Source organism: Equus caballus, chromosome 4 (genome assembly GCF_041296265.1).
Source record: "Equus caballus isolate H_3958 breed thoroughbred chromosome 4, TB-T2T, whole genome shotgun sequence".
NCBI classification, from domain to species: domain Eukaryota; kingdom Metazoa; phylum Chordata; class Mammalia; order Perissodactyla; family Equidae; genus Equus; species Equus caballus.
In genome coordinates this window covers 69045997-69058351 of record NC_091687.1, presented here as the reverse complement: position 1 = coordinate 69058351, position 12355 = coordinate 69045997, and the positions used below count along the sequence as shown (strand labels likewise).

The window sequence follows — 12355 nt, the reverse complement described above, 5'->3', positions numbered from 1 at the left end:
ATCCCCTTGCCCTCTGATAACCACTAATCTGCTCTCTTTGCCCGTATGTTTATCTTCTATATGTGAGTGAAATCATATGGTATTTTTCTTTCTCTGCCTAGCTTGTTTCACTTAACATAATCCCCTGAAGTTCCATCCGTGTTGTTGCAAATGGGGCGATTTTGTCCTTTTTATGGCTGGGTAGTATTCCATTGTGTGTATATACCACATCTTCTTTATCCATTCATCAGTCCATAGGCACTTGGGTCGCTTCCACGTCTTGGCTGTTGTGAATAATGCTGTGATGAACATAGGGGTGCATAAGTCTCTTTGAATTGTTGATTTCATGTTCTTTGGATAAATACCCAGTAGTGGGATAGCTGGGTTGTATGGTATTTGTATTTTTAGTTTTTTTAAAAATCTCCATACTGTTTTCCGTAGAGGCTGCACCAGTTTGCATTTCCACCAGCAGTGTATGACGGTTCTGTTTTCTCCACAACATCTCCAACATTTGTTGTTTTTTGTCTTGGTGATTATAGCCATTCTAATGGATGTAAGATGATATCTGTGTAGTTTTGATTTGCATTTCCCTGATTATTAGTGATGTTTAACATCTTTTCATGTGTTAAAGGCCTCCTTTTTATCTATGTAGATATTTTTTTAGCTAATTAAGATTCCTTAAAGTTTTTAATGAAAATACCTCTATGTCCTGTGTAAAATTATTATAACATTAGAGGAAAACTTTGGTTGGCATTAGTAGCAGATTATTTCTAATTTTAGTCTCTGTACATGTGTAATTAAGAAAGCAGTAAAAGAAAATGTCTATCGTGTGGCAAACACTTATATTTGATAGCCTATCTTTCTTGATAACAGTACCACAATTTTGTTTAGGGTAGCAGTGTGCCCAATCTCAGGTGAAAGGTTGAAGTTAACTATGACAATCATGTATTCTGCTTCCCACTCTCCATTGTGTCTTGGGATAGCCATATGAGCCACCTTTTTCAGTGAAAAATAAGGTAAAGTCAGCCTTGGTGTCACCTAGGAAAGCACTTGCTGTTCTCATGAAAGGATAGACTCAGATTCCCCTTCTCTGTTTCTTCCCACTTTTACTTGGATGTCATACTTGGAGCTGCTGCAGTTGTCTTGAGACCATGAGGCCATAAACATAGCACATATGTCTGCTCTAGCATTCTTGTGCTGCTGAACCATTGCCAACAGATACTTATCTTTCATTTTCTTGTTGAATGATATAATAAAAATCCATATTATTTAACACACTTTTGTCAGATTTTCTGTTTCTTAAGCAGAATACGTGCCTAACTGAATCATCAGCTTTCTTTACAGTGTTATGCCTGAACCACACAACATTTAAAGTTGAAAATCTAGATTTAATCTTTCAACAAGAACTTATTGAGTTTTCATAGGGTTTATGTCTATATTGCGATTAATTTATATGCACCCCTTGTTTTAGGAACTTTTCAGCATAAAAATCTTAGCATAGAATCAATGAAAAATTGTGACATATTCAACATTGTACCAGATCTCCTATCTAGCCCAGTAGGTCAAGAAACAGTAGTAGTAAGTATAAAGATTGGAAAACATGCAAAAAGGAAACAAGCTTCCTTACAGGCAGAACACATGATTTTATGTTGAAAATTCAAAAAATCTATGAGTAAAGGATTAAAATAGTAAGAAAATTTATAATGTTACTGGACCCAAAAATTAGTGCACAGACATTGTAAATCTATACTTTTAGCATCAAACAGAAAATGAAATTTTAAAAAGATGCCATTTAGAATACATTGAAAGCATGAAGATAAATCTAACAAAAAATATATATGACCTCTATGTGAAAAATGTAAAGCTTTATTGAGAGACATTTAGGAAGATCTAAATAAATAGAAGAACATACCATGTTCACGGATTACAAGACTCACTGTTAAAACAATGGGAGTTATGCTAATTGATTTATAGATTCAATACCTCACCAATTTTGTTGACCTTGATAAACTGATTTTAAAATTATTTAGAAATGCAAAGGGTCTAAAACAGTTAAGATATTCTTGAAGAAGATAAGAGGATTTGTTTTATATTAATCATTTCTGTATTATAAAGCTAATGTAAATAAGACATTGTGATATTGGCATATGGATCAACAAATAGATCATTGGAATAAAGTAGAGCCCAGAAGCAGAAACATACATGTAAAGACACTTGATGTATGACAGAGCAGATATTGCAGATCAGTGGGTAAGGATAGGCTTCTCAATAAATGTTGCCGGGATAATTGGGAGATCATATATAACAAAGAGAAGTTGGAGCTATCTGAAAAACAAATTCTAGTTGGATTAAAACCTCAAATATGAAAGACAAAATTATGTTTAGAATGTTATATAGGAGAAGATCATCAGTAACTTGGGATAAGAGAGGATTTCTTTCGTTTTTTTTTTTTTGGTGAGGAAGATTTTCCCTGAGCTATCATCCATTGCCAGTCCTCCTCTTTTTTTTTGCTTGAGTAAGATTAGCCCTGAGCTAACGTCTTTGCCAGTCTTTCTCCACTTTGTATGTGGGATGCCTCCAGAGCATGGCTGATGAGTGGAATATGTCCGCGCCCAGGATCCGAACCTATGAACCCAGGCTGCAGAAGTGGAGCATGCAGAACTTTAACCACTTGGCCACTTGGCCACTGGACCGACCCCAGAAAGGATTTCTTAAACAGGGTATAGAAGTCCAACTATAAAGAAAAAAAACTGATAAATTCAATGAAAAGAATTTAAGTTTGTCAAGACATAATAGAATGAAAAGATAAGCCACAAATTGGGAAAAGATATTGCAAAGCATATACCCAACATAGTATCCAGACATCACATTCATTAATTTGACAAATATTTATTGAATGCCTATTGTGACCAGAAACACTATTCTAGATGCTGGGAATATAAAACAGTCTTTGTCCTTGTGGAGTTTATATTCAGGGGGTAGACAAAGACTAAGAAGACAGACAACCCAATAGAAAAATGGACAAGATGCTTATGAACAGACGTTTCCCAGAAGAGGAATTTCAAATTACCAATAAACATATGAAAGTTGGCCACTATTATTAGTTATCGGGAAAATACACATTTAAATCACAATGAGATACTATTTTACATCTACTAGACTGGCAAAAGGAACTTTTATCCATGGCAAGTGAACATAAATTAGTACAATTATTTTGGAAAAACAGCATGCGTTATCAAGTAAATTGAAAATGTAGATATCTTATAACTCAACAATTCTAACTTAAAGTATATATTCCTAAGAAACTCTTGCACGTGTACATCAGGAAATATGTACAAGAATATAGCAGCATTGTTTATAATAGCTCTAAAGTGGAAACAGCTCAAATGTCCATCAATAGAGAAATGTACATATTGTAGTTTATTAATGTAGTGGAATACTATACAACACTGAGAATGAATGAGCTACGTCTACATGCATCAACATGGATGAATCTTACAAATATAATGTTGAATGAATGAAGGCAGGCACAAAATTAAAAAAATACTGCATACTTCCATTGTATAAAGTTTAAAAACAGATTAAAGTAAATGATAGTATGGTATGTATATAGAAGTGTTTTTATTGATACAGTAGTAGCTGTCTCGAGGTGGCAAGTGGGGACTAAGGGTGTGATCAATTTTCTACTTCAGTGACATATTGTGTTACAAGGATGTTCACTTTGTAATTCTATGAACTATATAGAAATTTTTATGTACTTTATGTATGCCATATAGGAAAAATATATTTTATATAAGCTCATCATGGTATTTTGAGGGCAAAGGGTTATTGTGAAATTATGTTGACAGGCTTTAAAATGTTCTATTCTTGAAAGTAGTCTGTATTTTTTATGCTTCTTTTTGTTTCTTTTGTGAGGAAGATTGGCCGTGAGCTAACATGGGTGCCAGTCTTGCTCTACTTTATGTGGGATGCCACCACAGTGTGGCTTGACGAGCAGTGCTAGGTCTGTGACTGGGATTCGAATCTGTGAACCCTGGGCCGCCAAAGTGGAGCGCACAAACTTAACCACTGTACCACTGGGCTAGCCCCTCATATGCTTTTTTTTTAAATATGGAAAATGTTACACAAAACTAAAACTTTTTTTAAATTAGTATTTTTCATTGGGAGAGCTACCCAAGAGATGATAGTTTTTTCTAAATTGGTTACGCAGTTCTGCAATATCAAATACGTTACTGGACTCCAGGCTTTAAGATGAATATGTAGATAAAACAAGTGTGGGCTATAGAAATGTCGCTAAAACCAAGAGGAGATTGGAAACTATGGCATATGAGAAACAAAAGAAATAGCAAATCAGGGGGAAATTTGGTGTTTCTAACCCTGGTCACCCTCCCCCACTGGCAGTTACTTGGAAGGTAGACAGTCCCTTTCTGTTCTTTGGTGGTAAACAATAAAATGTTGACATCCATATCTAACTTGATCAAGTCTAAAATTAATTGATATCTTTCCCCTTCTTCTGATCAATACAAGGAATTTTAGAATACTTTACTTCAAAATAGCCCCTTCCGTCTTGGAATTAGCACTGCAGTTCAGTACTCCCGTTACCCCTCCACAGCAGCCGTCGTCATTTATGTCGTCAGACCTTGCTCAGATTTGTCCACGTGTTCAGAGTTTCTTTGTGCAGTGTCTGTTCTTGCTTCTCACAGCTTCCTTCTTTCAGTTTCTTCCTTTTTGAAGTGTATCCTTTGAATTTCCTTTTGTGAAATTCTATAAATGGTAAATCACTTCCCGTTAGCTTTCTTTTGCTTGTTTTTTAAAACTCATCCCTTCCTTTATTCAATCATTCAACCAGTGTTTATTGTCTTCCAAGTGTGAAACTATGGATACAGTGATGAAGAACATATGAAGAAAAGGCAACTTTATGAAATGGTTCTTAGTCTTTGAGGATTATCAGCCCTCCTTGGTCTGACTTTTGTATTCTATGTTGTTTCTTTGGGACTCAACAAAAGAATATTTGCAGGAGTTTAGGCAGTTCAGAGTTGCTGCTAAATGAAACTGTTAGACTCTTCATCTCTTAATCACTCTAATTTCAAAACACAAAAACTTGTCTCCATTCAGGTTATTCAAAGAATGCAAGATGGACTCTGAAGTGTGTTTGTTAAAAATTATTTTATATTCACATCTTGTATGTTTTACTTGGAAAATATTTTAAATATAATAGATTGTAAAATACAGATTACTTTAAATGTACACTTTGTATGCTTGTACATTCAAGATTAAAACATCAATTACATGGGTACTTTTGAAATTTTTACTGTTACTTTATGATTGAGTACTGTGACTTTCTTAAATATGATTTTAAATTCTAAGAGACAATTTTGTGAAAAATTCATATTGTGATTGTATCCTTTTTTTTTTTTTTGCAGTGGGTCTCAACTTGGAGGTCTAATTACAGTGTTGTGCTACTTTTTCAACCATGGAGAGGTTTGTTTTCTAGAAAATAATTTTTAAGAAATAGAAGGGGCTGTGTAGGAACCAGGAAATACATTCATCAAAACAATATATGATTGTATATTAGTTAGGACTTCGCAATATTTTAAAGAACCTTGTGTTGTAAGTTGATATTTTAATCATGTTGATATACAGTTTTTATGTAATAATTAGAATTTATGACATGAAATACTTTGCCTAGTTTTTAGTGTGTGTGTATATATATACACATCCATATATTTTATAGAAAAAGGAAATACTGTACATCTTGAGTTCAGGCACTTCATATACATTATCTCACTTACTCCCACCAAACTTTTTTGGGAGGTGGTTGTTGTCCTCACAGTAGAAGATATGAAATTGAAATTTAGAGAGGTTAATTTACTTATCCAAGATTCTGTGTTCACTACATGCTGAGCTGGGTTTCCCATTCTGCGTTTGTCTGGCTCTGAAACCTTGCTTCTTTCTATTATGTCATGCTTCCTTTTCAGTGACAGAAAATGCTGAATTCCAAATAGAAGTTAACTTACTAATTCAGCCTGAGAGGACATGATCCACCTAAAAAGAGCTCGTAGAAGCTTTTTTAGAATACAATAGATTCGTTCAACAAAATACTGAGTACGTGACAGTGCCAAACTCTGTTAGATGCTGAGAATATGGCAGTGAAAAGTGAGAGAATTTGACTGCTAACTTTTGGAGGCAAAATATGGAATATGTTGTGGTACAGGTTTTATAGGGTAACAGTCTTTATTACTATTGGGAAAGATAGATACTTGGTTAATTTTTAAAAATGAGTGTGACAAGGGAATCATAAAAATTAATACATAAATATCTTAAATATATTAAAGGAAACAAATGCATTGTCAGTGAGCAATGTGTTAATGTAAAGACAAGATCTTTTCTTTGGCTATGCCAGACGATTAGCATTAAGAGTTCTTTCTTATACATACCGTAATTCATCTCCCAAGGTTTACAATTTTGGCTCCTTGGAAGAGAAGCAATACTTTTAAGACTCTTGCAAGATTATAAGAGTTTAGATTCTCCCTAGAATTTCAGAATTCTTGATACAAAACTTTTATAATATTCTCACCCATATGTCTTAGAAATAGTTTTAAAGTCTATAAAAAATTTAATTAATACTTTTATTATATGCATCCTATTAGTGATTCCCAAAAACTTCTGGTTGTTTTTACAAATTTGCAGTTAACTCTTTTAAAGTGTATTTCACAAAGTCAGAGGCAGTCTTAATTACTTGAAATGTGTGTCTATACTCATTAAACTTGTTATGTATAAACTCTCTTGGTGTTTGTGAATGCCCTAGGTGCCATTTGTTTATGCTTTTCTGGGCGTATATACATCCCAAAGCCCTGGGATGCCAGGGTCCTCACTGCAGAGCTGGAATGTGGCTCTGGTTTTTCAGTCCCTGACTCCTCACTGCTCCTGTACCTGCCATCTTGTTTGTCCTGTGGGTTACTTATGTTTGACCTGATATATCTTTGTCTTGTTTCTGGACTTGCTAATTAATAGCTCTCTGTATAAGTTATGTGTTAATGTTATGTGCCCGTTAAGAGAGCTCCAAAAACAGAGCTATATCAGGCATTCAGAAATGTGAATGAGCCTAGTATTAAAATTATTAAAACCAGCCCAGTCATGAGTTTTAGATTAATAATGTTTATTGCAAACATAAAGTGACATAAGCATTTTATTGACTTCAGGCTACTCGTGTGATGTGGACACCACCTCTCCGGGAAAGTTTTTCTTATCCGTTTCTTGTACTTCAAATGTACATTTTAACTTTGATTCTCAGGTAATTTTTATTTATAAAACAAATCTAAATAAATTACAAGTTAAGTTTCTTAAAGTATGCTTCAATCGATTAAGTTATAGTTACCATATTTAAGCTCACTCTCTTTTTTTCAGTTACTTTAAAAATAGAGTATCCAGTTAAGAAAATAATCTAAAATCGCTATGTAAGAATTGCTTTCCACTTACGAGTCTAGGCTATAGATTTTAGATAACCACATTATGTTTTAATAAATCAGAATGTATGTGTTCATATATATTTGGTAAAGATTGAAAGATTTTTAAGAAACTATTTTTTTCTCAAAGCTTGTGTATGCTGACTCATCATTTTCCAACCTGTGGTTTTTTGATAGAGCATTAATGTATGTCCCATGAAAAAAGTGTCTGTGCACAAATGAATTTGGGAAGTGCTAGGTTAGATAGATGAGGAGTTTATATATTCATATATTTATGAATATTTCTGAACTGTTGATGTTTCCAGCAGTTCAGCCAGAGTTTCCTCTCAATTGTTTCTCTTGGACACAATTTTTTTTGTTGGGATTAAATTTATAAGCATTTTAGAAATTTAAGAGGTCTGAGAAACAATAACAACAAAAACATAAATAGCAGAATACTATAAATAACTTTATCAAAGAAATAAGTTTCATAGAATGTTAATGAGATCTCTCACCGTGTGAGGTAGTGATCACTTCCTTCAAACTCCCAGGAAACCGCTTCCTTCACTTCCTACTCCCCATCAGGTTCTGCCTGTGTGGAAGTCGTTGTGTACATGTCGTCTTTCTTTCTTAAAGCTGTAAATTTGTTAATCAAGCACACAACTGTCTGCATATACACTTAGTATATTAAAATACCCTAGGAACAGGGACCATGCCATATTTATCTCCAACCACAGAGCACTTAGCACACTACCATGGAGAGATTTAAGGCTCTTGTAAGTTAGCTTGAGGAAGGGAAATAGTGGCATACCGGGATAGCCACCAGCCTCGAGAAAGGTGCAGACTATCTTCTGATTTGTTACCTACATGACAAGTTTATTTTTGGATTGAATTTGAATTTAGGAATGTGCTCCCTGTCCAGATTTCTATGTCTTTGCTCTGCATATTACTTTCTCTCAAAGATTATCGTGGAAGAAGCTGCCTATTTATTTTTACTCATTCCCAGTTAAATTCCTAGAAAGATGGTTTATTTTCTACTTTTTATGTAATATTAATTTTAAATTTAATTTAATTTTTGATTAATTTTGAAGTAATTTTAAGTAATATAACCCTGACCAGTCAGTGGTTTCGTGGAATGAAATTTGTTAATTAGAACATTTAGGGTTGTATCCTTTAGTGCATGTGCTCTTACTCTGTATCTTAGCCAAAAGTAATTTTTGTTTGCTAAATATAAGGTAACTCAGTACTTAATGAATATATTTTGTGATCATATTACTAAACAATAGGAATACTTAAAATTTTGCTTTTCAAACTTTATGTAATGTAGTACAAGGATTTATCAAAATCCAATGCAACATTTATAAAAAGAATAGCTACGGTTTTATTGTTTACACAAAATGCTTGCATTTCTTTTTTCATATTCTAAAAGATAAAGTTTTCTTTGGTAAAAGATGTTGGTTGCTAATATATATCATAATTACAGAATGGACAATTAAAACTTCAACATGCAATAGTTTAACTGTATTCTGTAATTATTCTAAGTCATTGTTTTAAATTATTTTCTTTAAATTTTTCTCATAGTTGGTAACTTATTACTTCTCCAGCACTTTTATTTTCTTCACTGATTTTTGAAACATGAAAGTGGTGATGTAGAAAAGCTATGGCTGCTCATACAGGGTAAATATCTTGAGGTATTAAGGGTCAGTGCACATTCTATTTTATGACCTTCTTGCTGAAGTATTAAATTTCTAATATGCAAAGTTAGAGGAAAATAAACTTTGATGTTAAAAATTTCATTCACTCATAAACTAGATACAATTCATTATTTAAAGCTCTAATTTTGATTGTCTTATGCTAAGTGTTTTTATAATCCAAGTATTTTAATTTCTTTTTAATGAGCTTTTAAAAGTTAAATATATTTGTTGTCTTATATCAAAGGTAAGGGGATGATTAGATTTTATCACTGTGCAATTAGTCTTTCTGTTTAGTGATAGGCTACTTTTATGGTAAAACTTATTGGTATCAATTCTCTCCATTAAGGACCTCGAACAGTAGTAGAAGGCATTTCATTGCACTCTGTCTTTCCAATGTTGCTTTTATGCTTCCCTGGCAATTTGCTCAGTTTATACTTTTTACACAGGTAAGATGATTTTAAACTAATTTAAGTTGAATTCAAGATGTGCTTGGTTGTTTCTATAGGAGTTTTAAATTTTGATTATATTTGTACCCTAATAGATTTTAAAAATATGGAGCAATTATAAAGTGTGTGATTTTTTAAAAAATCATATAATTTAACTTTCTATTAGTATATTGGCTAGTTAAACAGATATTAATGATCACCATGCAACAGGCTTTTTCCTGTTATTTTAAATCACATTTTTTTATGTTGGTATTTGAGGTGATCTCTATAAATCTGCCTGCAGATTTTCCTTTTGCCTTAGGAATCATTTTGGATGTCAAGCTACACAACATGATAAGGGCCAATGCTACTCTTCATGATAGGGAATTTCTGCTTTTAATCCAGCTAAATTTTGGCTCTTTTGTCTGAAGACCAGAATCTTATGGGACACTTCCTCAGAGCTTTAGTCATCATATTACTCGAATGAATTGAGGCCATATCCTGTTTCCCCAAACAGCTTAGTAACTGATGGCAAGAAACTGAGGTGGGGAAGGAAAAAGGTCAATTTTGATGAAATTTCATGATACTAAGATTTTCCAGTAGAGCTTCTTTCCACTTAACTAACAAACACTGATGATGATAATGTTCTTTGTTGGCAGCGAGAAATTCTTCCAAGAAGCCTTGTGCTGCCAGTTATCTACAAAGAATGAAATTATAACCTCAGCTTAATTGGTGCTGCATGTTTAAAATATTCTCTCTGCTTTACTTCCTTATGGTTGGCCCTTTCAGGTTATCACACGGAAATTCTATAGTTTTCATTATTTGCACATGCCAACATAGTGGACTAGATTTCTAATGTGTATCACTTTCTTGCAAGCAAATTTATTAATCCAGTGGTGCTGGTGAAACTAAATAGCTCTCTGGGTAATTTTGATATTGCCTTAATGATTTTCTGTCCATTTAAAAGATATACTAAGCTTTTAGGTTTTTTTCTTTGTTCTTTTTTTATTGAGATATAAATGACATGTAACATTATGTAAGTTTAAGGTGTACAATGCATTTATTTGATACATTATTATATTGCAATATGGTTACTACCTGATTACCATCATAGTATTAGTTAACACCTCTATCGTCACATAATTATTTATTTTTTGTGGTGAAAATATTTAAGATCTAGTCTCTTAGCAACTTTGAGGTATGTAATACAATATTAACTGAAATCATTATGCTGTGCATTAGATCTCCAGAACTTATTGATCTTCTGCTTGCAACATCTTTGTCCAATGTCTCTCTTATTCCTCACCCCCAACCCCTGGTAACCACCGTTCTACTCTCTGTTTCTATGAGGTTGGCTGTTAGATTCCACAAAATGATATCATACAATATTTATTTTTCTCTATCTAACTTATTTCACTTAGTATAATGCCCTCAGGCTCCATCTGTGTTGTTGGAAATAGCAGGATTTCCTTCTTTCTCATCACTGAGTAATATTCCATATATATATACACACACATGCTTACACACACTACATCTTTATCTTTTCATCTATCCACAGACACTTAATGTTGGTTCCATATTTTGGCTGTTGTGAATAATGCTGCAATAAACATGAAAGTGCAGATATTTCTTAGATACTCTGTTTTCATTTCTTTTTGATATATACGCTGAAGTGAGATTGCTGGATCATATAGTAGTTCTATTTTTAATTTTTTGAGGAACCTCCATACTGTTTTCCACAATGACCTTACCAATTTACATTTCCGCCAACAGTGTTCAAGGATTCTCTTTCCTCTACATCCTTGCTAACTCTTGTTATCTCTTGTCTTTTTGATGATAGCCATTCTAACAGTTGAGGGGATATGTCATTGTGGTTTTGATTTGTATTTCCCTGATGATTAGTGATGTTGAGCATCTGTCTATGTACCTGTTGGCCATTTGGATGTCTTCTTTGGAAAAATGCCTATTCAGTTCCTCGACTCATTTTTTAGTCAGACTTTTTGTTATTTGAGTCATATAAGTTCTTTATATATTTTGGATATTTAATCTTTTACTCAATATATGGTCTGCAAGTAGTTTTTTTCCCATTCCATAGGTTGCCTTTTCATTTTGTTGATTGTTTCTTTTGCTCTGCAGAAACTTTTTAGTTTGATTTAATCCCACTTATTGATTTTTGCTTTTGTTGCTTGTGCTTTTGGTGTCATAGTACAAAAAAATCATTGCCGAGACCAGTGTCGAGGAGCTTATTCCTTATGTTTTCTTCTGGGAGTTTTACAGTATTAGGTCTTGTGCTTAAGTCTTTAGTCCATTTTGAGTTAATTTTTGTGAGTGGTGTAAGAGTTCAATTTTATGTGAATATCCAGTTTTCCTGACACTGTTTATTAAAGAGACTATCCTTTCCCTACTGAGTATTCTTGGCTTCCTGGTCAAATATTAATTGACCGTATATGCATGCATTTATTTCTGGGCACTCAATTCTGTTCCGTTGGTGTATATGTTAGTCTTTATGCCTATACCATACTGTTTTTATTACTATAGCTGATAGCCTAATGAAGCTTCCTTATAGGTTACAATCTTGTATCCTTTTTCTGTTACTGCTTTTGAGATTCTCTGTTTGACTTTGATTTTTCACAGTTTCATTATACAGATCTTCCTCAACTTACAATGGGGTTATGTCCTGATAATCCCATCAAAGGTTGAAAATATCCTAAGTCAAAAATGCATTTAATACACCTAACCTGCAGAACATCATAGCCTAGCCTAGCCTACCTTAAATGTGCTCGGAAGACTTACATTAGCCTACAGTTAGGCA

The 12355-nt window shown here is 33.4% G+C and overlaps 1 protein-coding gene across 2 annotated transcripts in view; it reads left to right on the top strand.

The window, feature by feature from the left end:
- Positions 1–12355, top strand: part of DPY19L2 (dpy-19 like 2) — a 103957-nt gene that overhangs the window by 33071 nt on the left and 58531 nt on the right. For both annotated transcript variants that reach the window (XM_023639507.2, XM_005609293.4), the window contains exons 7-9: positions 5403–5460; positions 7182–7273; positions 9465–9564. In XM_023639507.2, the coding sequence (XP_023495275.1) occupies positions 5403–5460; positions 7182–7273; positions 9465–9564 (250 nt within the window). The remainder of the gene's footprint in view (positions 1–5402; positions 5461–7181; positions 7274–9464; positions 9565–12355) is intronic.